Below are 27,377 nucleotides of genomic sequence, written 5' to 3' on the forward strand. Positions count from 1 at the left end.
TCCTTATCACTGCAGGTTTAGTGTTGAAAGACTTGCTGCTACCCATCCACTGTAGCGAACTAGCGACAGTCAAGTGTGCTTGGCAGTTCCCCTAGCATCCTTATTCACTGCCCATCCTGTCTCTGGGTACCTCCAGCAACAGTGATGCCATGCTTTCCCCTGGCAGGCCTCTTGCCACGGGCGAGATCACGGAGGCAGCGTAGTGGCCCAGGGAGCAGGGCTGGGCAGGGTGAGACTCACCCAATCCAGGGGGCACGCTGCCATTCCAATGACAATTGCATCTGCAGGCAACTCTGCCCCTGCACCCTCCTTCTAGCTTCTCTGTGACACCACTGGATTATGCCAGCACCATGGTTCAACGTGCTACCTTCTCCCTCCCCCAAACGCCTCCTGCGAGCACTGTTGGGGGGGCTCCAGTTCTAGTGCGGTTGAGTGATTTGTGTCCAGGGATGGGCTCACAGATTAGGTTTGCTGTTAGACAAGACGGGGCTACTGAGATGTGCCCCAGCTGGGGCTGAGCTGTAGGGAGAGGCAGCCTCCATCCCTAGGCAGGGCCGGGTATTAGACCACAGAGCTCCCTCGTACGTCACACCACATGCCAGCAGTGCACGTGCGGGAGCTGGTGCACCAGCTTTTCACCCTGCTCCTGCAATGGGGACAGGAACAAATCTGGGAGCCTGGGGCAGGTTCCATCCTCTTCATGCAGCACGGCGTTTGCTACCCCAGACCATCCAGAATCCTACGAACCCCTCCCCCCACCACCATCCCAGTTTGAGCCACTTGGGAGCACTAAATATCCCCAAACTGCCCCTGCCATGAGCAAAATGCATGAAGCCCAAGGCAGTTCTTAGCTATCCTTTAATTTTATCTCAAGTAGGTAGCGAGCCCACCTAATGCTGCTATTGGGCCAGCCGGGATGCCCAGCATGCCGAGGGCACTGAGGGAAGACACTCCTGGCTTGGTGGCTTGGGTTCGAAAGGACACAGGCAGGCCAGACTGGGTGGGATAATGTCAGTTTTATTTCTGAGCATGGTATACAGTGATGTGGAAAAATGCGTGTCAAACAGCAGCTGGTGAAGCAATGGGCAGGAGCACCTGACAGGTTCTCTGTGTGGAACAAAGGCGTCCCAGCAGGCCAGAGCCACCAGTGCTGGTGTGCTCTGCTTGAGCAGGTTCTCTTTGCTTAGTGGTGAGTAATGGACACAGACAGGCCAGCCTCAGCTGCACTCGGACGCCTGCACAGTGGGGTCAAACAGCAGCGTGGTGATGAGGGTTTGGGACAGTCCATTGGTTCCTCCCAAGGGATCCGCAATCCATGGGCCCCTTCCCCTGCTGGAGAAGTGGCACACTCTGAATGGAGCCATTCCAGCCCCCTCCCCACCCGCACCCCCGGTGGGACAGCTCCCTGCCCAGCCCCCTCTGAATAACCCAGGTTAAAGGGCTCTCGCCCATGGGGCACTGGGGCTGGCCAGGGTGAAAGGGGAGCCCAACGTGCAGAGTGGGTCTGGATGAGCATCCCAGGGAGGAGTGCAGCAGTTAGCGATGGGAAAAGCTAATTACTAGGGGGCCCAAGCTAAAGCCCATTGAAGTCACTGGATGTCTTTGGCTAAGCCCTTTACTTCCAGGCTGGGAGCTGCTCCCCAGCAGAGAGCATGGAAGAGCCTACAGTGCTCTGCCTCCTGGGAGGACATTTCATCTCTGGTTAGTGAGCTAGTTGTGTCCCTGCATGACTGCCTGGCTGCACTGTACTGGGGGGCCTGCCGTGTCGGCGAGGGGGGTTCCACACTGCCCAGTGCTCATCAGTGATCAGTATTTATCTGACCTACTGCAACTAGCATTTAACCAGCCCTTGCCATGACATATCCCATGGCCCATCGGGCTTGTGCTGTCCCAAGCAGACAGGCTAAACCATCCCCCATTTCACACCTCCCTTCACTTTCAATAACGTCTGCAGTGCCACGTCTCTCACTAGCTCTCTCCTCATTGTCCTGGGGCTCTTGCTGAACAGCCTCTGAACTGCTCCATGCCCCAGTGTGCCACTCAGCCCTACACACCCATCAGCCCTTCTCAGCACTTACTCACACCCGCTCTGAACACCTACATGTCCTCCCGCTTGCCACACACACAGCCTCCCTGTCACAACAACCCGGCCCAGGCCCCCTCATCCCCAGCCGCGGCGAGATGTGCTTGCCTTGGCCGTGTGAGTGTCTCTGTGTGATTGAGTGGGGCCCATCCACTTCTTTGGCACTAAGAATCCATCAGCCACAGGGTGTGCAGTTGTCACAAGGTCCCACCCAGAGGCTCTTTCTAACCAGTCCTAGCAAACCTGGTAATAGTGCATGTGATGTATAGCCAGGTTGGGTGGGTTGGTTTTGTGCTCCTGGCTTTGTTGCTAGGGTCAGATTCTTGCCTCTCAGCTCTGCAGACTGAAATGCTCTCTGTAGCCCCAGGTTTCAGCATGGGTCAGCAGCGACATGAGCTTCTTCCACAAGTAGGGTGACTAGACAGCAAATGTGAAAAATCAGGACAGGAGTGGGGGCGTAATAGAAACCTATATAAGAAAAAGACCCCAAAATCAAAACTGTCCCTTTAAAATTGGGATATCTGGTCACCCTATCCACAAGTTGTGTCTCTAACCTCTCCTGGATGGGGCCACTGCTAGGAATGAGATGGTTCCCAGGACCTTCAGGGGAAGGCCACCAAATGGCATCAGTAGCAACTCTGTGGGATGAACTGCTGTCCATGAGACAACACATTTGGACCCAGAATTATTTTTATATGAGCCAGTAAACAGTTCACTCCAGCGGGAAAGACTTATGGTCTCGCCTGGCCTGGGTCTCCCCTCACAGCAGATACCTGGAAGCAAACGGCTCTTCATGTTGGTCCCATGGAGACACCCAGCCCCACAGGGATGAGCTGGCTGATAATGTCCTGGGCACTTTAGCTAATGACCAAAGCTGTGTGCATTTGAGAGATGCTCTCTCCCTCTCAGCCCACTGGCCGCCCTCAGCAACACACCCCTCGAAGCAGGGCTTTTGGGCTAGAGCAGAGCTCTGGCTGCCCCCTCGTCCCGCTTCCTGCGAGCAGCCCTGGTGACATGTGCGCCCACATCTCTGCAGCCCGGTGGGGGCGCTAGAGGGTGGAGGGGAACTGAGGGCAAAATGGGAAGGAGTTGCCATGAAACAAACTTTTATGAAACATTTTTTTGGCTTGTTTAGGGATGAAAAAGTTAAAAAAAAAAAAAGCCTCTTTTTCAGGATGTCTGCTGAAAAATGAAATGGGACCTTTCCAAAGAAACAAACCATTGCCCTGGGGAAGGGAGGGGGAGTCATTTTTCCTTGAACAAAATTTCACATGAAAAATTCCAGCTGGTTCAAAGCTTGTGCAGTTGCCCCAACTAACTCCTAGAGGGCTCCACTTTGTGGCCTGTCCCCTCCTCCTGGGAAAACATGGGCCGAGGGCTGTTCCCTGGGGGTGGGTGCCATGTGCTCCCTGGCTGTGGCTGGCTGTTGGGTTCATTTGTTTCCACGCTCACAGCAGAACTGGCTCTTAGCATGTGATTTCGCCCCCCGCCCACGCCATTCCTTTAGTGAAACCAGAGCGGCAGAAACGCACCCGGGGAGCTCTGGGAGGCCAGGGGGCTGCGGGGCGGCGGAGGGAGGGGAAGCGGAGATCTAGACACTCGTGCCTGTACACGGATATGGTAACTCCCCGGCAGAGTTGGACCCAGCTCAGATGCTTGGGTTCGCGGAGGCAAACCTTTCCTCTGCTCGCTCCCAGCAGAACAGAGTTCCCCTCCCGCCCAGAGTGAGTTTTTGTTCTGGCTGGGGAGGGGTGAAAGGAGGCAAATCCACCCACCTGGGACATGCCTAAGCGCGGCGATCTCCTGACTGCATTGATCGCCGGGTGCCCCAACAGCCCTGGAGTTGGCCCCGGGAGCAGGAGCCAGGCGACTGTGCTGCCCCGGCGGCTCCCCGCAACCCCACCCCACAGGGCCTGTGAGCAGCGCAGGGGGCTTGGAATGGGGAGAGAGCGCCGAGAGCAGGCGGGGATGGGCCGCCCTCCCTGGGCTCACACAGCATTAAAGCCGGGCACACTCCTGCCTTGAAAGGCCATGACAGTAAAACCACAGGCTGGCCAGCTTATCGGGGGCAGGTGAGATAACACCTGACACTGCTCTGCCAGCCCATGGCTGCGTGCCACGCTGCCAGGAGAGCGAACGAGTGAGGGGACCAGCCTGGGGCGGGTGGGAGGGGCTGGGCTGGCCAAGGAAAAAGCGAAGGGGCGAGGGCGTTGGTTTTCTTTCCCCCAAGACACTGTGCATGGCCGGGGACGAGGCCACCACAGGGGCTTCGTGGAGAAGCTCTGGCTGCTCTGGGAACCTGCAGCAGTGAAATACAGCAGGGTCTGCAGAGCAGTCTATAGCCTAGGCCAGTGGGCACATTCAGATACCCCCAACCTCCCCTCTAGTTTGAGGCGGCCTCTCTCAGAGAGTGTCTATCGGCTAACGAGGCTGATGATTCACCCGGTGACTCCCCACAAACAGCCCCCAGGCCAGACATGCTGCCGACGACACCAGAGCCCCATGGCCAGGTCGGTGGCAGTGCCAGGCCTGGCCCAGTGACATGGCTGCACGCACGCCTGTCTGTGCATTCGCCTAGAACCAGCCCGGACAGGGCCTTGTACCGTCCCAGGGGCTTTCTCCCCAGAGTCCCTTCAGCACGGCTCCAGTGGGCTCCTTTCAGCTCCTCCTCACAGCCAGCCGAAGCGCTGCAGGGCAGAGGGCGTCCTTCCAGGGCAGTGCCTGGGACCATCGGCTCCATCTATTTTATCCAGCAGGCCACTTGCTAAGAGGGAGCTTCTCTCTCGGGCCCACCTCCAATTTCACCCCAACCCCTGCTGCTTGGGTCTCGGGGTCATTCCTAGCTCAGGCCCCCAGGCAGGGTCCAGAAGGCCACAACAGTCGGAGAGGGCGGCTGCACACGCGGTGTGGCTCTAAATCACTGGCGGCTCCACCCAGGCCCCTAGGACAGGCTTCCCCAGCGTCCATTCTCCAGAAACAGGCTTTAGCTGCAGCCAGCTTGGCAGGGGCGCGTGGCGCACGGTAGCTGGACGTTGGCGGGGGGAGTAGGCTTTGGTCTCAGGAACACTGACTCAGTCACACCCTGCCTGGGCACTGTGGGTTAGCCTAAGGCACCACCTGCCCCCCTGCCGGGGCAACTCTGCTCCCCTCTGGGCTATGAGCTCCTAGACTCGCCACGCTGCCCTGCCACTGGGACCCATTGGCCCCGGGGTGGGAGCTAGGATTTTGCTATTCACTCCTCCAAGGCAGCTCCACTCTCTCCCATCCTCGCCGCCTCAGCTCTGGCAGCCCTGCCCTGCGCTCTGAGTGTGGGACAAGCCCCCAGCTGCCGTACAGCTCTGGTCCTCGGCTGCTGGGACTCAGGCCAGGCCCTGCCTCAGGCTTTGCAGGAGCAGCCACTGCGTGGGCTCTTCTCTCTGTCTTTCCCCAGGCCCTCAGGCAGCTGGAAGCAGGCCTAACCCATGGCCTCCGCAGAGCCCACAAAGGAAACAATGGGATTCAGAGGCAGCAAGCTGGAAAGCCCACGGCTGGCGGCCGCCCAAGCCCCCTCCGGCCACTCGCTCTCTCTGCTAGGGATTACACGGACGGAAGGATGGTCTCGGGGCTGCCCGCCCGTCTGTGTCCCCCTCGTCCCGGGCAGAACAAAAGCAGTGCCCGGCTCCCTCATCCCACTGGGCTGAGATGTCATTGCTGGCTCCAGTCCAGCCAGGAGAGCGAAGTCTGGGGAAGCAGAACACACGCAGGGATGGAGTGATGGCCTCAGCAGCTGCATTGGCTTGGGGGTTGGGGGCAGTCTGAATTCAGCAAAGTTAGCGGGCATCATTCTGCAGCTGGCTGTGGCAGGCCAGACTGGCATCTGCAAGGTCCCTGCTGTCTAAACCCACAGCAGGTTTGGGGAGAGGTGCTGTGGAGATGGGGAGAGAGATCATCTCTGTCATCTGTCCCTACAGCCCCCAGCATCCTCCCCCCACCACCGCGTGGCTTGGTCGGCAGGCCTGGGTGCTGGCGAGTCTATGCATCAATTCAACGGGCTCCATTCGCGTCCTTGGTCACTTCACTTGTCTCTTCCTGGCCTAGGAGATGCAGGGCGCTTCCGAGGGCAGGCGGCCCTGTTTCAGCCGCACGCTCCCATTCCAGCCCCGGGGGCAGATGTTAAAGCTGCGGATCCCTGGAGACTTGACCTCAGAGTCTTCTGAGTCGATGGACACATCCGAGTCCGTGGGAGACCTGGAGGGGTAATGCTTCACAGGGGACCTCGCTCCTGCATGGGGCGACTGCACTGGGCGAATGAAGGTTGGCGAGTAGGAACCCAGGCTCCTGGAACTGGTACAAGAAGATGTGTTGGCCGGTAGCACTCCAGCACTGGTGGGTGGCATGAGAATCCTGTGACCATCCACCCAGGTGGCTTTTGGAGATGGCCCGAGGTTCCTGTAGGTTGGAGAGTGACTGGCAGTGGTGCCAGGGCTGCTGCCAGCTGTTGTGTTGAGCACTGGTGCCCCAGTGTTTGTGGGTGATGTGAAGGACCTGTGCCCATCCGTCCTGGCTGCTCGTGGCGACTGCAGTGGGCTGATGTAGGTTGGGGAGTGGCTGCCCAGGGTCCTTGGGCTGATGCAGGACGAGGTGCTGAATTGTGGGGTCCCGGTGCTGGTGTGTCTGCCCCCATCTACCCTCATGGCTCTCGGTGACTGTGGACTCGGGGAGGGGTTGTCCAGGGCTCTCGGGCTGCTGCATGGGGATGCGCTGGCAGGCGGTGCCCCAGCCCCGGCAGGCGGTGTGAATGGCCTGACGCCGTCTGGCCCCAGAGCTTTGGGGGAGGAGCTCTTCCTCCTGGCAGCATTGATGATGTTCCTGGCAAGCCGGGCTTGCATTTGCCTGCTCGCCTTGGGTTCTGGCTCCTGCCGCAGTGGGGAGAGGGACCTCTCGCTCCACGATGGTGACATGGAAGGAGGGGGGCTCCTCACATTGGCTGCTTGCAGGGCCTCCGCAGGCCTTTCCTCAGGCTCTGGCGTCGGCCTCGCCCACCCCTCGAAGGGGCTCGAGTGGGGCACCAGTCGTGGGGTCCAGGTCAGGGAGGCAGGCAGGGACACTCTTCTTTCCTGCAAGGGGAACACAGAGCACGGCTGAGTGTCAGGCTGACAAGGGAGGCCAGGACAAAGAGCCAGTGAGGGACCAGGAGACCGGAGCATGGGACTGGGAGTCGGGTCTCCTGGAGCTGCCACTGACTCGCTGCATGACTGCAGCCAAGGCTTGTGACCCCCTGGGGCCTCCGCTTCGCTGCTGGTAGAGTGGATAATAACACCCACAGCACTGACAGCTCTGGAAGCGAGCTGCTTAATAGCTGGCCAGGGCTTTGAGATCCTCATATAGCATGGAAGGGCAAACCCTTCCTCTGTCTCCTTCTCCCTTAACCCTGCCCCCCTCCCATCCCTCTCAATCAATGGCAGAGGCAGGCTGCTAAATGTGATGGCATGCCAGGAAGCCCCGCCTTCAAAAGGTGGGACTTCCCAGAGTGAGGCCACAAACCTGGCCAATCAGCACCTCCCAGCGAGGCAGGTAGTGTGCCTAAAATACCAACCTCACCCACAGAGGGAGTGAAGGACCCGCTGCCGAATTGCCGCCGAGGTGCCGCCGCTTGTCTTTTTTCCTCCCCTGCTTGGGGTGGCAGAAAAGCTGGAGCCGGCCCTGACAGTGAGGCAGGGCTGGGGCCTGGAGCACAGGGTGCAGCTGGGTCCAGGAAAGCAGGAGGAGACAAGAAGCCAGGCAAAGGCTTTCCCATGGGTTGACCCTGCTCCTACTCCCAGTGAGCTCTTGGGCACCAGGACTGAACTCAGCTCTGGTGACCTCGGCCTCATCCAAAGCCCAGGAGAGTCTCTCCACTGACGTCAATGGCCCTTGGGTTAGGTCCCCTCTGAGCCTCACTTCCTGTTCTTTCTGCAGCGCTGGCTCGGCTCGCTCTCAGCCCAGCTCACGCTCACGCCTCCTAATCCTTGTGCCCTTGGCACGGGACGTGCCCCGATTCTGTTCCTAGCCCGCGCGCTGCACACAGCAGGTCCCGCACCCCCAGCGCTAGCAGCACACCATCCGCAGGCATGCGGCATCCTCACAGCAGAGACTCTACCCCCAGCCCCTCCCCCACTGCCCCCCTCCCCCACAGCCTCAGCGCGCTCCACCGTCGGTGCAGTGCTCGGGGCAGTGCAGCTGCAGAGCCCGGCCTGACCCAGTCTCGGTGCTGCGCTGTGGCGTCGTCGGCATCGTGGCCAGGCTCCAGCCAAGCAGCGCAGCTCTAGCGCTGCCAGCCACCGGTGCTCCAGGCAGCACAGTAAGGGGGCAGGGAGCGGAGGGGTTGGATAGAAAGCAGGGAAGTTTGGGGTGGTGATCAGGGGGCAGGGCTGTGGATAGGAGTTGGGGGGAACAGGGGGTTGAATTGGGGGCCGGGATCCCAGGGGGGGCAGTCAGGAAGGAGGGGGGGTGGATGGGACAGTAGGAGGCAGTCAGGGACAGGGGTTCCGGGGGCAGTCAGGGGACAGGGAGAAGGGGGGGTTGGATGGGGAAGGTGTCCCGGGAGGGGCACCAGGAATGAGAGGAGAGGTTGGATGGGGCAGTGAGGGTCCGGGGGCGGTCAGGGACAGGGACCAGGTGTGTGTGGATGGGACAGAGATCCCAGAAGGGCTGTCAGGGAACGGGGGGTTGGATGGGGCAGGAGTTCCGGGAGGGGCACCAGGAATGAGAGGAGGGGTTGGATGGGGTGGCAGAGCTCGGGGGGCGGTCGGGGACAGGGTCCGGGTGTGTGTGGATGGGGCAGAGATCCCAGAAGGGCTGTCAGGGAACGGGGGGTTGGATGGGGCAGGAGTCCCGGGAGGGGCACCAGGAATGAGAGGAGGGGTTGGATGGGGTGGCAGAGCTCTGGGGGTGGTCAGGGGACAGGGTCTGGGTGTGTGTGGATGGGGCAGGGATCCCAGAGCGGCTGTCAGGGAACGGGAGGTTGGATGGGGCAGGAGTTCCGGGAGGGGCACCAGGAATGAGAGGAGGGGTTGGATGGGGTGGCAGAGCTCGGGGGGCGGTCAGGGACAGGGTCCGGGTGCGTGTGGATGGGGCAGAGATCCCAGAAGGGCTGTCAGGAACGGGGGGTTGGATGGGGCAGGAGTCCCGGGAGGGGCACCAGGAATGAGAGGAGGGGTTGGATGGGGTGGCAGAGCTCTGGGAGTGGTCAGGGGACAGGGTCTGGGTGTGTGTGGATGGGGCAGGGATCCCAGAGCGGCTGTCAGGGAACGGGGGGTTGGAAAGGGCAGGAGTCCGGGGGGGGTGGGATAGGAGATGGGGGCTGGGCCACGAACCCCCTTCCCTAACCGGCCCTCCATACAATTTACGAAACCCGATGTGGCCCTCAGGCCAAAAAGTTTGCCCACCCCTGGACTAGACTATCCAGCTATCTAGCAGGGAGACGTTGTTCACGGCACATGGGTGCCCCCTGCGGGTGCAGCCAGGGCTGCCACGCTGGGCCGGTGTGAAAGAGGCTGAGGAGGGCAGACTGAAAAGTTTCATTGAGACACACAATAAAAATCCTCCCTTCTCCAAAACCCAACACCCCTCGCACCCACCCCCAGGTCTGGCCTTGCCAGCCAAGGGGAACTCCAGAGAAGCATGCTGGGGCACGCCCTGTCCCCGCTGGGGCACCCAGACCTGGATTTGCAGTGGACGTGTTCAGTCAAGACATGGAATTGTGCTGAGCAATCTCCTCTGCAGCTGACGGTGAGCAGTGTCCTTGGGCCACTCCAAGTGGCAACTCTAGGGGAGCCCTACCAGTGATTAATGTAGATATAGCTGTGTGCATGTATGTGCGTCTGTGCATGCCCCTGTGTGTGCCCACATGGGCCTGTCTGTGTGAGGGGCATAAGGCGGTGAGATTTCAGCAAATGTTGACACAGCCAAGCCAGCTTTCGTCAAGCTCACTTGCTAAAATAGCAGGAAAACCTGCAGCAGCAGCATGGGCGGCAGCACAGGCTGGCCACCCGAGTACATACTCAGGATCCCAGGTAGGATGGCACTCAGACAGCTAGGCAATGCTGCTGTGGCTTCACAACTATTGTGAGCAAGCTAGCTTCCTCCAAGCTACTCATGTATGCCTACAGAATCGCGGCAGGAACTGGCGACTTTTACGTAGCGTTCCAGCCAGAAGCAGGGTGGCACAGATTCACCTCAGAGCGATTGCTAGGGTCAGCGTTCTGTCACTTTGCTTTCCTCTTGAGGAGAACTTAATAGTAAGGAAGATCAAATTTCAAAGTAAGTCCAGGAAACATCACAACAGCAAATCAACCAAGCATTGGAGTGGGGCGTTGCATGGGTGTGCTGGGGTCGTTTTTCGGAGACAGAGACACTGCCCTCTGGCACCCCATTGACTTCACATCCTAACCCACGTTTACATAGCACCTCTGATTCCAAAGGCTCTCCCAGGGTTTTACACCCAACGGGACAACTCTGCGGCTGGAGTAATTGACACAACTCAGTTGACTTCAGGGGAGCTTTGCTGATTGACACCAGCTGTATGTGTAGAGCGAAACAATGGGGGGAAGCCGAATGTGGCCAGGCAATGGCCTCACCAGGCCAACTTTTGCCCAAAATGCACAACGGGATGGTTGACTACCTGTCACATCTCTCTGGGCCTATGACGTCAGTGTCGCTCTAAATGACTTTCCCTTAAACGACCTAATGTGCTTCTCCATACTTAGAGCACCAGCAAAGCCAATACCCAAGTATGGCGGAGCACAAGAGGCCCCTCCCCACCACGCATGCTGCCGCCAGGAGGGTGGAGATGGAAGAGGAGGAGGGAGTGGGAACAGAGAAGCTCCTTGGGGCAGGGACAATCTTTTGATTCATTATCTGTACAGCACCTACCACAATGGGGTCCTGGCCCAGGGCTGGAGGTTCGAGACATTCCCACCATACAAATGATAAATAATAACCCTGAAGGTACAAGACAGGCCTGTTGGTTTTGCTACGAATTGTGTTGAGATCCAAGAAGAAAGAGCAGAAACAGACTAGAGATCTGTGCATGTATTCAGAGCCAGTAAAGGAAACGGACGCAGAGGAATTAAAAGCACAGTCGAAAGTAACCTTGTTAACATGGAAAAAGTGTAGAGACCAAGTGAGCTACAAAACCTTTACTAGCTTCCTGCCCTGGGTTAATTCAGCAGCTGGGATGGTAGGCTACACTTCCAAGTGCAGGGAAGGCACCAAACTGGTGAGTGCTTCCTCTCTGCCCGGTTCCTTGCTCTGGAACGCTCCTTCAGCTGCATTTGTTCCAGGATGTGCTGTGAGTCACTGGCCCATCCCTTCCCCAGGAAGAGCCCACAAACCTGTCCAACCTGACACTGCCAAACCCATGATCTAACTAGGAAATGAGGCTTGTCCAGGTGCTGCAGCAGCTAAAAGCCTAGTCTAGCTGGCAAGCGTGTCTGGGCTTTCTCGGGTCACTGTTCTGGCTCGTGAGCCTGGAAACCAGCCTGGGAGCAACCTTTCCTTCTGCAGGCGCAGAGCAGCTCCAGTGATGACAGTGAGGGTTACCCGCATCCTGTGGCGGAACAGGCCCCCTGTGTCTCCCCCAGCTTGTGTCTCCCTGGCACAATCTAGCCAGGGAGTTGCCATGCACTGTACTGTAGCTATCCTGTCACTGCATAGCAGTAAACCCCTCCCCAAAGGCTGGGCCAAGGGGCCAGGCCCTGCAGCCATTGCTCAGACCTATAGCGGGGAGAAGAGTGAATCACATTCTCCACCCCACAGTCAAAGATTTTGTGAAACTCATTGAATAAATCATTTGACCAGTTATCGTTTGACCATTTCTACGTGGTTCAAATGCCCTGTGCAGCCAATGGGGGTCTGACCTGAGTAAAGACTGCAGGATGAGCCTCTTCCTCTGGAAATACCCAGCTCTTCCATGACAGCCAGTAAACACCCAGCTATCCCATGAAATTAACCGTGTAATTGTCCCGCTATTCCACAACACCAGCTATCAGATCGAGATTCACCCTGGAAATGCCTTGCTGCCATATGGTAACCATCCTACTGTTCCATCCCATAAGTACCTGACCTACCAACACCCTGCTACTCCACGGACACTGGCCTTATATGTAAACCTGTTTCCATTGTATAGCATTCTCCTTGTCACTTCTGGCTCTGCCTCGCCATGGCCCTCACCATTGAAATGGCAGGTAGAAGGCACAGTAAGCAATACTGGCAATTCCCAGGGACTGTAAGTAACACATCATCCTTTTTGCCCTGTATGGTAACATTTCAATACCCTGTCTGCTCCTGATGTTCATTCCCTGTTACATTCCAATGTGAGTGGAGAGTGCTTCGGACATTTGCAAACCTGAATCCCTACATTAAACCTGATATTTAGGCAACTGAATCTAAGGAATAAAAGAGACCTCATTTTCAGAACTCGGGCTGGTCAGAGATTAGCTGGCCAAACTGGTTTTCAGTGGAAAATTGGGGTTTCGAGTCAATGAAATTCTTCCCCATCAGTGTCTTCTTTCAGCAGAAAACAGAGAAAAACTGTTTTTTTCCAACTTTCCCTGAAAATTTCCCCAAATCCCTCTTCCATTTTCTAACCACTTCCACTCAGCTCCACCATCTCCCATTTACTGCACTGGGACCAGGGGGCAGGGGGGTGGGCTCAGCACCTCTGCAAATCAGACCACCTTGATTTAGGTGCCTCAATATGGATTTAGTTGCCTATCTGTCAGCACCTAAATCCACTATGGTTGGAACATTTTGGCTTAAGCAAATACACTGCAATGTCAGGTTTCGATCCCTTGTTAACCATGCTCCTGGCCAGCTGAGGAAAGCCAGTGACACCCATTTGAACCCTGTTCCTGGAGTCTCGTTAGGCTGCACTGATGCCTGGGAGACTCGCTGAGGATGAATACGAGACCCGGTGTGTGAACGCACATGCTGCTCCAGAACAGAGGGATAACGCAGCCCAAAATGTACTTGGTTTGCTGATCTGAGGAGTGCGGGTCAGTGTGATAATACTTGCTAGTGCACGAGTGTCTGTGCTGCAGGGGTTAGGTTCTGCTCCCAACTCCGCTGACTTCCCCTGACACCCGAGATGACCATATGGCCCAAAGCTTTAATAGCATGGAAAAACCCACCCTGCAGCATCAGCTGTGATGTGCTATGTGGCACTAAGCTATCCCTGCAGCAGGCCCCTCACAGCTGCTGTGCCATCTTTAATAAGAAAGCACTGCACACTCCCCTACACACCCCAGATGGCTAGTGCAGAGGGCCTCCAGGACCAATGCCCCCCCTCCTCTGCCCCTATTGCAGAGGCTAATACCATTGACCCTGCACAGTCCCAAGGGAGTACGAAGTGGGTAAAGCCCCCTTTCTCGTACACCCAATAGATCTGATGCTACTTCTTTGTGGGAGGGAACTAAAGCCCAGGCAGAGACTAGCAAGGTTCTCCTGTCATCCCAGTGCTGCAGCAGCACTCCCTGTGCTCTGGAGGGGGAAGGAGAGGCTCGAGTGATGCTGTTAAACTAAGGCAAAGAACAGAAGAAAACAGGAGGAACAGAAGAAAAGAGACAGAAACGGATGCTGGATAGAAATGCCACTGCTTCCCACTGGGAAGCCCTTTGGTAAGGTGCGCATGACAGAGTCAATGGAGAGGAGAGGCTGCAGCTGAATGGCCCGTGAAGTTGCAGAGAGGACACACAAAAGGCTTTGCAAAGCGGAGGTGGACATTCAGAAGGTGTAAAGAAGGCTGAGCCAGAGGGTTGATGCTCCATAGTGTTGCCAGACAAGGAAAAGAAAAGGCACCAGAGTTCCTGCTGTTTCAGTGAAGGTTCTAGTAATGATCTTCTAAGGTCTGCACACTTGGGCTCTTATTAAACTCAGAGGTTGTACGACATGCATTCGCTGCTTCTCTCTCCCTCCAGAACCCAGTCTGCAAAACTGTCCAGCTCTCATTACACATACTCAGCTGGGCTGGCTCTCTCTGTAGGCTTTAGGCTATACCACACTTCTCCCCTGGCCAGGCCCTGCATCAGAAAGAGCCCAGATTCTGCTCCTCTTGTTCAGTTCAACATCCTCAGGACCATAATGAGCCAACAGCTGGCAGAGGAGGGCTGGCTACAGATGGGCACGTTCTTTGCATTCAAAACCTCCAAGCTATTGGCTAGTTAGTTTGGGTTTGTTTGGCTTTTTGCACATCAATCACCAGTTAGATATGATCGTGGCCAGTTGAGGAACCCCTAAAACACCCATTTTAATCCCATTACTTGAAGTAAAAAGAAGGTTTCCACACCTGGGGTTCAATCCCTGCATTCCTGGTGGAATAAGACGGTCTCGGAGCTTGGAAGACTCCTTTGGCTCTTGGTGACAAAACTCTGGAAGGGGATGCAAAGGGAGCTTCTGGTGGGGCACTTGTTCTGATGTCTTGAGCAATAAGCACAGTCCCAGAGGATGGAGAAAGAGGAACGTATGTTGGCCTGCTTGAACTTGACAGAGCAGGAGAATGAAAAACAGGGGAAGGTGTCAAGGGAGACGTTGGGCACGAGGTATGTCTCGTGTAAGAATGAGAGTCAGGAAACGCAGGTTGTGGGGGTGGTGCCCCTCTTGGCAAAGACCTCACCGGTTCTTTAGCTGGGGACAGGATGAACAAAGATGATTGGAGCTGGTATGGCTGCTGCTTTGAGATTTCCAGCTCCTGTCGGGAAATCTCACTCTCCATGACGTTGCTGTTGTACAAAGATGCTGGGGGAGTTTTTGATGACCTGGCTGGACTCTTGGGGGAGTGTTTGAAGACCATGGGTGTTACATGAATATTGGAAGCATACTTCCAGGATGGAGGCAGAGACATGGTGGGAGAAGGTGACCTGGCCAAGCCAGGGTGTGCTGGGGACTCAATAACATACTTCTCCATCCTTGACTGCCTTCTGGCAAACAGTTCAGCTCCCTTTCCTTTTGCTTCGGTTAGGTTTTGACTGGGTTTCATTTGAGGCTTAGGCTGTATGCTTGGGGACTTCAGGCACGAAGACCACTCTGGGGCATTGTCTGCAGAATCCAGGTGAAGCCCACCTTTCTGTGCATTCTGATGCAGGAAGTTGGAAGCTTCTGCCCCAAGGGCAAATGGTTCTTCCTCTCGGACTGGTTCTCCTTGCTCCTTCTGCTTCCTCCTTACATCTGCATTCTGCACTAAATTCAAAAGGTCTGGGTTTGGAGCCACCTTTGGCTTTTCAACGAAGGTGAACATGGATTTTTTAGTTGTTCTCCGGGCCATGGACTCCTCTAGGATTCCTGTTTTATGCAAGGGTGTTGATCTGCTTTCTCCATGGCGGGGCCCTTGCAGAATGAGAGGCTTCTGTTCTGCACTAGGATACAAGGCTGAATATGCAGGAGGCGACCTGACCCTAGTTACTGGAGGGGGGCTGAACAAGGTCTCTGCATAGGTGGGGGGTGGAGGAAGTTCTACCCCTGGACTTTTCTCTGTTGGTTGGCTTGTTGTAGCTGATGATTGAGTCCCAAATGGTCTTGCTGTTCTGTTCTTCACCGGCATGGGTTTAGCCAAAGTGAGGTGAACTTCGTAATATTGTGTATTGGGTCCGCCATTGCACTCTTTGCTGGTAACCGGAGCAGCCGCCTCTTTGTCGGTCACCGGAGCAGCCGCCTCTTTGTCGGTCACGGGCACATTCTGCTCTTTGTTGATAACTTCTCCATTCTGCTCCTTGTCGATAACGGGGGCCGTCTGCTCCTTGATAGGAACTGGTGCGTTGTTCTCGCTGTCAATCACTGATGCATGTTCATGCTCATTGACGCTAGGTTCGTGCACTCCATTGGTTGATGCTACCTTTATGTTCTCCTTTAAGTAGATAGTTAGAGGGACCTGCTCTATGTTTCCACTAGGAGACTCCTTGAGGGATGGCACTGGGATTGTCTGGAGAACGATCTCCTCACTTTTGACTTCACTCTTTGGTGGGGACTGTGTTTTCTCTAGGCAGGTGTTTTCCTCATATTCTTCCATGTTGCCTTTAAGGATCTGCAGTCCAGGGTCTTCTGTGCAGAGTAATTCTTTCAGTTCTTTGCTGCCTTCTAAAGTCTGTCTCAAATGCAGCAATTTCCCATGGTTTGGGAAGCTCTGCTGAAGAGCTTTCAGGCTGCCTCTTGTGGCTGCTTCCTCGTCACTTCTTCTGGTGCTTGCCAAAGTGAACTCATTCACCCTCTGCTTGCGCCTGTGGAAGAGCAGCACACCTTTGGAGTTTGAGCTGGGCGGGTTCGTTAGCTGGGCTGCGATTTTCTGGCTCCTGGCTTTGGCCTCTTTCAGCTCCTTCTCGGAGAGACTGGCACTCCTGGAAAGATCTGGAAGAAGAAAACAAAGAGAGGAGAGTATGAACAAGGAGGGACCAAGGAGCCTGAAGAATGCAAAACTCCATTTATCTCTGCTTATTACTTATATTCACACACACACACACACACCCCTCCTCTCTGCTCATGCTGGACAGGACGAATCCTGCATTCGAATCACTTTCCCTACTACTATGAGTCTCTAAAAATGAATGCGCTAAAGCCCAGTGCAGATGCCAACAAAACAATAAACCAGCAGCGCAGCCGGCAAGAACTCAACACACATCAAAGCAAGAGGCTCCGAGCAAATCAGTGACAAAAATCCCCCCTGCCTTGTAGTTTAGGAACAAGAGGGTGGCAGGGGGAAGTTGACCAAACATGCTCCTCTGTAGGGACGTGTGGAGTATAACGGGGATGATGCTGCAGGGACAACAAACAAAGGGTTGTGGTGCAGATCCTGGAAGATGGTGGAATTTAGGAGAATTAGTCTTCCAAAAAAGGGAGATCTAGGTGACCCCTCAGGCGACTGACAGCTGCAGATTGCATCCTTGGATAGCCGTGGGATAGGGGACTGAAAGGGGTGTGTTGCAAGACTTTCCATTATAGCACAGAAGGTTAAATCCCTTGCACTGTAACTCAAAAAGTATCTCTTGGGGAGGGGGGATATTGAGACTCTACTCCAGAGCATCAGAGATCCTCCTTCTCTCCCTGTCTTACTAGCCCTATGCTGCCATGACTGTATTTCCAGCTGGGGAGCATGGGATAGATCTGTCTAGATCCTGTCCATGATGCTCCTACATTTGCAAGCAGGGTAGCTGCAGAGCAGGGGGTGCACCCAATGGGGTGAGGTGCATCCAGCCCCTGCCAGCCTGTGATCCACCTAGTATAATGGAACCTACTGGCGTGATGCCTCCCATTCCATCCCCTGCCCTGCAACCCCCTCAAAGACAAGGTTTCAGAACATGATGTGAAACGGGATTTTGAACAGAATGCGGGTTGGCGCCATCCTTGCAAGGCAAGGCTGTGCGGTGAAATTACTCTGATTCGCAGTAACGTTCAGGGAGAGAGATTATACTGAAGTCACCTCTCCCGTGCAGCAGGCTCTGCTGGGAGATAGAGCGCGGGGCCGGAGCTGGTATGGCTTGTCTTCTCCACCGCACGGGAAGTGGCGGGGACAGGAGATTTCCATATGGCTGCACTTCACCACTGGTCTGGACTAGGCAGCAACTTCCAGGATCTGAACCAAGGGGCAGGTGGCTGCTTCAGGAGGGTTTGTAGGGCCATTCCTTTCACACAGAGAGGAACAAGCCCTGGAATGTCTTAGGAGCACAGGCCTGGAAGGAGCTCCATCAAGGGTCATCAAGTCCAGTCCACTGCTACAATTCAGTCACAGACTCATTCGCTGGGGTTCAGGTTCGAGGACCCTGCGAGGTGAGAAGTCTCGCAGCCCAACCCGAACCTTCTGCACCACAATTAAACGGCCTCTTAGCCTGAGCTCTGCAAGCTCAAGTCAGCTGGCACAGGCCCGCCATGGGGGGTCTATTGCAGTCTAGACACACCCTAAGGGCCTTGTCTGGCAACAGCCGGAGGTGCTGAGTACCCTCAAGTCCCATTGAGCTGAGAGATCCCAAGATGGCACCCTGCTGTCTGCAGCCTTGAGAGGTTCACCCAGCCAGACTCCATGGCTGTGCAGCCCTTTCAAACCTGGGGTCGTTTCTTGCTGTGTGTGAATTTGTTTCCCAGCATCACAGCCTCCGCTCGCTTAAACTAGGGCTTTGCCTCAACACTGCAACAGGAGGCAGCCTGTGCCGGGTGACAGGTGCTACCAAGACACTAGAGATGAGAAATCAACGCGAGCCTCCGTCCCCAGAGATTAACATGCAGGAGAAGCTCTAGAGGTTTGGTTCAGGACAGCACAAGAAGCCTGGATGCTTCTCAGCACCCCACTGGCTTAGAGATGAGACTGGCAGTTTAACCCGGCCGGATTTCTTGGATGCTTTCCAGCACTCCCTGGCTCCACTGGATCCTGCAAGAACAGCCGCTCTCGTGCTGTTACCACAATTCCACTTCTGGCCCCAGCTAAAAGCAGGAAACGCCTGAGTTGGGTGAGGAATCAGTTTATAAAAGATTCTCCAAAGTTTTGCCAACCCTGGAAAACTTCAGTTCAGGAACCAGGCACCTTTTCACCCATCCCTGCTCTCGACCCTGTCCCAGTGCTTCGCTGGGGGCTAGCATCCAAGTGATGGGGGAAGGGGGTAACTGCATTGGTTATACATTGCAGTGGAGCTGGCCACCAGACGTCCACAGTGGGTGGGTTTAATGTAATCAAAATAAGCAGACAGGAATTGGAACGGAAGCCGTCTGATTGTGTCATGGTAAGTCTACCCCTGGCTGCAGCAGGCTGGCAGCTCCCATGACTTTCCACGCCTGTTTGTAGAAAGAAGCGAGTTCTTGTTCACATGAACCTGCTTGGGACAGCGCCCGGCGCACACCTCGCTGCCTTCTAAGGCCATGCATTGCCTTTGAGACAACAGAAAAGTCCCAATTCCTTCGCTCCTTGCAACAGAACAGCAATCTTGAAAAGCAACAAAGACAACCACTGGGCGGTTGGGTCCCAGTCTTCCTTTTAGTGTGTGTGTCGAGCTTTTCTTTATGGTTGCAGTGACTGTATTGGAAAGGAATTTATTGAAAGACTTCAAAAGGTTTCAGGTTGCAGTTCATTTGGTTTCAACCACCCTGAACAAACATGCTCAGAGCAGGAAGCTGGCCGGCTCTGAACTTCCTCAGACTACCCTCGCTCTTTTACTGTCCAAGCAGCGGCTAACCACAATGCATGCAGCAGGTATAAAGTTAGGAAAAGAAACCCTACTTTAGCTGGAAATGTCACAGCATCACCCGCGGGTAACCCCTAGGGCCGCTGACAAACCCTGTCGATGCAACGTTTGGTTTGGTTTCAAGGCAACACAAGATGGCAGCATCCGACAGGAAAGCTGTGTATGTTTTGGCCCGTTAGATGCAGCCTCAAGCAGTGGTTCAATCTAATTAACCCACCGGCTTCCTAGAATAGCACCCACTGAGCATTCCATGAAAGTGCTGAAGACATGCCAACTGCGTGACTCTTAACCCACCGAAAATCCATTCATGGGCCTCTGGGCTCTTCAAATGTTGGACAAAAGGCTGGATATGGGTCAGAACAAAAGCAGTTAGCGAAGTCCAAAAGGATGTGGAATGACATGGAATGCATTTTCTCTGGGTGAGCAATTTCCTAGGAAGGAGTGTTCTGAATCTCCCACGATTTAACCAGGCTGATTAGAGGAAATATCAGAAACAAAGCCCAGTCATAAAAAGTTTACAGCAGAATGGATGACATTCCTAATCTGGATAGCGGGCTGGAAGCCACAGAGCATCTGGCTGGCCAAAGACTGTTCTCAGCTCGGAGTCCCATCCCACACTGGGATCAAAATCATGCTGGCCACAATTAGGGCTTTACCCAGCTATTGCTAGCAAGGTCCTAGCACAGTTCCCATGGAGAGGGAATTTCTTCAGCCAAAATATGCTACCGACTACCATCCTTGTCAGGGAAACCATGTGAGGAACTGCTGCAACTGTACATGATCACGTGAGCGTGGCAGCAGCTTGTACTGTTCTGATCCCAGCACAGATCCCAAAGGCTCAGAAAAGAAGCTGAGTCAACCTCTGTGTAGCCACTGGCTTCTCATCGCAGGCGTGGAGCTCCTGCCTCCTCCCTCCTTATGGGGGGAATCCGAGGGGATGGGGCAGCAGCGTCAGGGGTGTCTAGCGCAGAGATCCCAGAATGGGCCGGGTGGATGGCAACAGGAGAGACAGCAGAATGGAAACAGAGGGAGGAAAAGAGGCTAATGGAGGGAAGGAGATGGGAGGAGGAATGGGAAGGAGGGCCAGGAAGGGATGTGGCTGCTTCCAAAGGCACCTACCACCACCCTGGGGGTTGAAAAAGACAGATGGGCCCAGCCCATGAAGTTCAGAGTGGGAGCTGCCCTTCTCCGAAGCTTGAGGGCGTTTGATCTCAGAGCTGCTTTGGGCCCATCTCAGCCATGTGAGGGAACAGTGCCCGCCCCCAACATGACCAGCGCTTACACGAATGTGGGCACAAGTTCCTGCCTTGCTAGGGCATACATGGCACCCATGTGGGCCTGGCCCGGTGAACCTGGAACCCTCCTATCTCCCTGCAGGAGGCAACTGCCAGACAGCAGCAGGAGGAGCTGAGAACCTGTCTCTGATATCAGCTTGCCTGGTAACCACCCCCAGCCTGGAAACCAGGGTCAGTGGGTGTCTGAGAGGCAGTGCTAATGCCAGTTGACAGCTGGGCTTCACTCCCCTGTGCTGGTTCTGCTCCCGCTCCCTCTCCCCATCAGACAGGGTAACCAGCTGGAGAGGCACCAGCGACCACAAACTCCAATCCATATGACTAAGGGATGGGCCATACCAACAGCTGGGTTTTTTTTGCTTGGTATCCGAGGCTTCCAGCTCAGGGAACAGTCACAGGTTCCACCCTGCCTCCCTACCCACATCAATCTGAGAAATTCAGCAGCAGAGGGGTGCTGGTCTCAGAAAAGACACCACTCCCTCGTCGCCCAGCGAGGGATGCTGAAGGAGGAGTGGCAGGAATGGGCCTATTTGGGTGGGGCAGGCTGGAGCAGAGGAGAATCGATCAGACTGCCCGCCAGGCTGAGCAGGGCAAGCACCTCTCCTGTTTCCATGGGTAAGAAGCTGATCGCCTGCAGGGTGCAGGAATCTTCCCAACCCTAACAACTGCCTTCCTCCCATCACTGCCCACTGCTGGAAGGCATCATACAATGGGTCTGCCCCAGCCTGACCATTCCTGTATTCTCGGAAAATTACAGATCATTGCTGTAACATCCAGAGGGAAGTAAGTCCTGCAGACCGAGGCTGGGTCCCCACCAATGTATCACCCTTATATTAGCCCGCTTGCAACCACGGGTGGCCACCAAGCTCCAGCTGAGGGGACAGGAAGGGAACTCCCTACAGGCTGTGGGACCTGGCATGGGGCAGCACTATTGAGAACACAAGGAGACTCTCTCTCTCCCCTCGCAGCCTGGCAGCTCCCTTGACCTCATGGATCTCCCGGACGCACCCAGGGAGCAAATGGCAGAGCTGGGGCAGCACAAAGGACAAGAGGGGCTGGAGTGACGTTGCATGTTCAATGGCTGTTGGCTCTGTCGGTGCTGTTTGCACCTGTTCACCTCTCCTTGGTCGGACCCTCTGCCAGCGCACCTCAGTCCTGACCACCTGCCTCTCCTGCTAGCCCTGCTCTGCCCCCAAGCTCTGCCAACATGGTAATCCTACCAACAGTACATCACCACCTGCAGTTCCAGTCCTGGGCCACCATACCGAAAGGGCAGCAAGCTCTTCGGGGCTAGGGCCATTCTCTCCTATATGTTTGTACAGTACCTGGCACAGTGGGGTCTCAAGCTACCGCAATACAAACGTTCAACAATAATAATAGCAGGGCTGGACTAGGATTCTATGCTGTGCCTGGAGCGCCGTGAATGAGGGACTAGGCAATTCTGATTTGTGGCCTAGCTCAGGATTGCAGCTGAGATCTCCAAAGGTGAAAGGCAGGTGTATCCCCACCCGCCGGCTCCCCAGTCTCCAATCTCCCTAGACATTATAAGAGCAGCCAGCACTCACTCAGCGTTGCAAGATCCCTGTTTGGGGAGGCATCCAACTACCACTCTGCCCGGGCACTGGTGGTTTATTCCCAGCCCTCAGTGTCTGCCTCTAGCAGGGAAAGGAGCATTTCCGATCACATTGGAGTGATTTCAGGAGTGACACAGTGTGTCACACGAAGCAGAGGGGTTCACCATAAGCATGTCAGGACAGAGCCACGAGCCAGACCCTGCCGGGAGCCCCATGGCATCTCTGTTTGATCTGGAGGCAGATGAAGGTTGACAAATGCAGCCTTGAACGAAAGCTCCACAACTCCCAAAAGCTGCAGGACGAGCTCTGATCTCTCCTCAGAGGTTATTCTGAGGAATCCATGGTAACCGCCCAGCAGTGCTGGCTAAAGGAGGGAGTGGGCGCATGCATCGCATGCTGCTACCAACCCAGCACCCCCATTCAGGAAGGCACTTGTGCACGTGCTTAAGTCAATGTTACATATTTAAAGCTCAGGGCACACTTGAGTGCTTCAGGCTCAGAGAGAGCAGGGCTGGTACTTTGGGGCAGATCAGAAATCTCACATGCAAAGGGCTAAAAGTCTCCCCCTCTCTCATCCTTTGCAAGAGACCAGCAGCCCCAAGGGACAGGTGTCTGGCCATGCTTTAGGGGGTGCACATAACGGGCAACTGTCAGTGCCAAAGCCCATGCTCTGCTACTTAAGCCACTCAGCTGGGCTACTCCAGGCATGTGCTTGGTAGCCTAGTGCCCGTGCTTGGTTATCAGCCCTAAATCGTGCTCCCAGCATGCCATAGCCCCCAGGCAGGTGGCCATTTTGCCCCATTATAACTAAAGGGAGGGGTCTGACAATGAATGTAAAAGCTGGTGATGCAGGGGGCTGTGCATGGGGGGGGCGGAAATGAGGGGATTTCCTTTGGCTCTCCCCTTCCAATCTGTGCCCCCTGGATAAGTGAGAGCCTGTGTCATAGGGGCTAGACTGACCCTTCTGGCTCAGCCCTGAGGAAGGGGTGGTGTGTGGCTGTGCCCCCCAGGAGGGACCCCAGGAGAGACACAACCCTCCCCTGTGTTACTTCACCCCTTTCAGCGACACTCTACCCCTGTACTGGGCACCCAACTAGCTATGGAGACCAGCAAATTGGGGGTGGGGGAGAGTCAAGGCTCCTCCCACCCCCTGCTCTCTCTCTGCCCATGTGCCCAAATTGGAGAGTGTTAGGTGAGCAGCCCTGCTCTTCCCTCTGCAGCCAGAGCCACAGGGGAAGCAGCTGTTCCTTGGGCCAGCAGGGAATAAGGGGGACTCTCACTCCCCTTCAATTCACGGCACCGTTGATCGGGCCTGGGGACAATCTAGCCATAAATCAGCAGCAACTTACTATCATAGATGAGCAGATTTTGACCTATAGAGAATGTGTGCGTGTGTGTGTGTATGTGTGTGCGCGTATGTGTGCACGCGTATGTGTGCAAGAGTGAAAGGGAGTTGTGTGTGTGCATGTAGGAGTGTAAGGAAGGAAAAGACAGAGAAAGTGTAGGTGTAGGCGTGTAAGGGAGTTCCATGCCTGTAGGTGTGTGAGTGTGTAGGAGCGTGAGAGAGTTCTGTGTGCATGTATGTGTGCATGGAGGAGAAGTATAAGAGAGGGAGGGTGTGTGTGTGTAAAAGGGAACTCCATGCATGGCGCCGGCAGGGATGCTCTGGGCTGTTGCTGACACTGAGTCCAGCTTCTCTGATCATGTCTGAAGTTAACTCCCAGTCGTTGAACGTGTTTTTCATTTTCTTGCCGTCTGTGCTGGTTGGGACCCTTCCAGGCTATTTTAAGCAGTGGTTCAGACCGTAAGCCTACCAGCGAAGGAAGGGCTGCATTACTAATCCAACCCTTTCAGACAGCTCAAGGTAAGAAGACAGAGAGCTCCAGCAGGAAACTCTGCTCTGAGCTGAGAATTTCCTTTTCACCCCACACAAACTTGCCCCTCGACGCAGCGTGAACTGGCTTGTGGAGACTCCCCTGACTCAGACAGGCCGGCAGAGGCCTCGTTTCCTAGCAGGAGTTGTTCAAACCCCTGCTGCGCTCAACAGTCCCGGCACAATGAAGCCAAGCTAGGGGCACGGGAACGGCTGACACCTCCCCGCTGGGAGCGGCACACGAGAGAGATTGAGCTTATTCCTGTATTATTTATATACCGTCTCTCTGAAATAAACAAAGTCTCAAAACGATGGCATTGCACTGGGCTCTGCCTCGGTTAACACACACTCCTAGCGCTCAGCCCTCCTGCCTTGGTCTGTCCTATTTTCTGTTATAACCCCTGCTGCATCTTGTCTTAATTCAGGGCTCCATGAGCAGCCCAGGAGACTGAAATCAGTGGGACTCCAAAAGGCATAAGGTACTATTCCATGAGTAAGGAATCAGATACATCTCCTCTCTGCGTGTCCTGCACCCAGCGCTGTGGGGCCCTGATCCCGGGGTCTGTTACCGCTTACCAGCCTGCTGGTGAACACACTTCTAGGCCTTATCACCAACACGCAGTGTAAAGCCTTTAGTCATCTGTCTTTGGCTTATATTCTATTAAGGCAAATTAGTTCTGCCAGCTTCTCCTTGTTCTCCACCACCACATTCAGGACAGGGCAGGGCGCTGTCTGGGGAACTCCCTGCCTCAGGATGTCTGTCTGACTCCCTGCATGGCTGCTTTCCAAAGCCATTGTAGACAGTTCCTGTGAGGTCAGCGATTCCATGAGCGTAGAATTCTCCCAGTTCTCATCGCGCAGTGTGTGCAGCTGGATGGGGCCAGAGGTGGCAGTCCGTAGCTGGGACGAGTGTGCTCCTCTTTGCAAAACACCGTGGGGCCCTCCAACGTGGTCACTGGGCATGAGTCCAAGCCTGGGTCTCCCATGCCCAAGCACGCGCAGCCTCTGGCCAGGAGGAAGCATTTAACCCAGGGAGGAGTGAAGCCCCATAGGGAACATGTGAATTCCCACTCCACAAACCAACTGCAGTGCTGTGAAAGTCAGCCCTGCCCCAGAAGCCTCGAAGGGGAGCAGGATGAGCAACAGGAGCTGGGCAGAGAGCTGGAAGGGAATCCTGCAGCAAGGTCGCCTGGGAAGCCGAAGGGACACAGTGGGCTGAGAGCTCTGGGCAGGGGAACAGATCCAGGGAGCAGCCGGAGCATGGCCCCAGGGACCCTGCACCGCATGGTACCTGAGAATCAGTCAGAGCCCAAGGGAAGGAGACCCCTGATTGGTGACTGAGCAGGTGGTGTGGGGCACAACCACGATATTCTTCATGTCCCGTGTGGGTGGGCAGCATTAAACCATATGTTGCTGCCACTGGCATGGGGACAGCAGGGAGCAGGACCGCCTGAATCTGCAGCTAAGCGTTCGACCCAAGGCCGGACATAGCAGAGGCCAGACAAGCACGAGGGCTATGCTGGCAGATGCCTACTGCTGCAGAGACCCGGCCTCAGCAATGCAGGCTCGGGCTGTAGAGAGACTGGGGCTGGGGCAGTCCCATCCACCCTGACCCACTCGGCTCCTGCGAGGTTGACAGGGCTCCACCCAGTCCTCAGTTTTATTGCTGGGAGTATTTATTCAGCACCCACCATAGGGGTGCCTCAGGTTGACTCCAGCAGTGACTTTGGCCCAGCAGTGATGTGGGCCCTCCACAGATGTGGAGGTATAATGCAGCAGGAGGAAGGGTGGACTCTCACCCCTCCGCCCCCATAGCAACGCAAACCAAACCAAAGGAAGAGGTGACACCCCCAAGGCTGGAGTGTGTATGTGTCTGTTTGCAGTTCTGCGGGTTTGTCTCTGGTGTCAGTCACACCTTAGCAAAAACTGTCTGGTTCTGGCAGGAGGATCGTTCCCAGAGCCCTCGCCACGTCATGGCAAACAGGAAATCACTAGGGGAAGATTCACTGCACGAGCATTGAGACATAGAGGACTCTCTATAGCTGCCAACAGACAGCATGCATCTAAAAGCAATCAGGGGTGCACGTGTGCGCATTCTCATGTGTGTGTCTGCACACACGTGCTTTTATGTGTACAGCATCTATCAGAATGATCCAGTGCTCTAGAATACAGTGCACATTTGTTGGGGACGCACCCACTGCGTGCAAGTGTGCACACGCGCACACACACACACACACACACACACACACACACACACACACACATTCTCTCTCTCTCCCTCTCTCTCTCTCCCTCTCCCTCCTGTCCCACCATCTCTGCCACAGTCCCCCTGCTATTCCTTCCCAATTATTCTTCAAAGCAGGAACCCATGCCAGGGGGAGCTGCGCAAGGCTAGGGACAGCGATGAATGGGACATGTCCTCCCTGCAGTATGCTATCAAAGGGATCCTGTGCCTCAAAATGGGAGGCAATTCAGGGTGAGAGGCGCCAGCCAATCTTCCTGGTCGCACCTGCAAAGCGGTGCCGGTTGCTGTGGATGGAGTCTGCGGGGAGTTGGGCAGGGTTCCCCCACCACGACGCTCTTTGAGTGCAAGGGCCATGCAGTCACGGAGCTGCACAGAGCTAGCAAAAAGTGGCCAGCAAGGCTCTTTCCATGCGGGTGGCCTCAGCTCTGGAGGATGCCCTGAGATCTATACGCATGGGGGGATGAAATCCTGGCCTCTTCTCTTTCTCTCAACAGAACAATGATGGGGAAACTCAGGGAACTGTGTCTGCCCTCTAGGCAGGAACAGGCTGCCCAGGGCAGCGCAGGGCCCAGCGTACACAGCAGAAACTCTTTCAGTCTTTAGCAATGGGAGAGACAGGGGAAGTGTCAGAGAAATCCAAAATCTCCCTCTGTCCATTCCACACTCATCGCTGAGTGGCTGCTCTCCTCTGGCCTTGCCTCTGAGTAAACAGAATATGGCCTGATGTTGGCAGACGTGAGCCAGAATTCATTACCTCTGCTAGCTAATGCTGCCCCTGCGTGAGGGGCTACCACGACCCTCTCACTTCTTCCACAGAGGTGAGGTCGTCTTCTCCTTAGCCTGGCCACAATGGACCAACTTCATCCCTGGCGCAATTCCACTGCTTCCAATGGAGTTACACCTGGGATGAACAGCATCTACTCTCAACATGGCCCTGAACATGCTCAGCACTTCACAAAGCAAGCAAGCAGACCCGATCTCAATCCACATCTACATATGGTACATTGGATGTCCCGTAGGCCGGCTTTCTAAGTGGAGGACATAGGTTCACATCCTGCACGTGGACCTTCAGATCAGCACTTGGGCCCCTGGAATGACACTTGTCTGCCTTTGTGCAAGTATGGCCTCCGAGTGAG

At 55.4% G+C, this 27,377-nt stretch overlaps 1 protein-coding gene across 1 annotated transcript in view; it reads right to left on the reverse strand.

Annotated features, from left to right (window-relative positions):
• Window positions 1-1,008: 1,008 nt before the first annotated feature.
• SYNPO (synaptopodin) overlaps window positions 1,009-27,377 on the reverse strand; it is a 42,644-nt gene continuing 16,275 nt past the window's right edge. Inside the window, exons 2-3 of the mRNA XM_030571725.1 lie at window positions 14,388-16,438; window positions 1,009-7,179 (exon numbers count right to left, since the gene is read on the reverse strand). Of these exons, the coding sequence (XP_030427585.1) occupies window positions 6,157-7,179; window positions 14,388-16,438 (3,074 nt within the window). The 3' untranslated portion in view covers window positions 1,009-6,156. The remainder of the gene's footprint in view (window positions 7,180-14,387; window positions 16,439-27,377) is intronic.

Source organism: Gopherus evgoodei, chromosome 8 (genome assembly GCF_007399415.2).
Source record: "Gopherus evgoodei ecotype Sinaloan lineage chromosome 8, rGopEvg1_v1.p, whole genome shotgun sequence".
NCBI lineage: Eukaryota > Metazoa > Chordata > Testudines > Testudinidae > Gopherus > Gopherus evgoodei.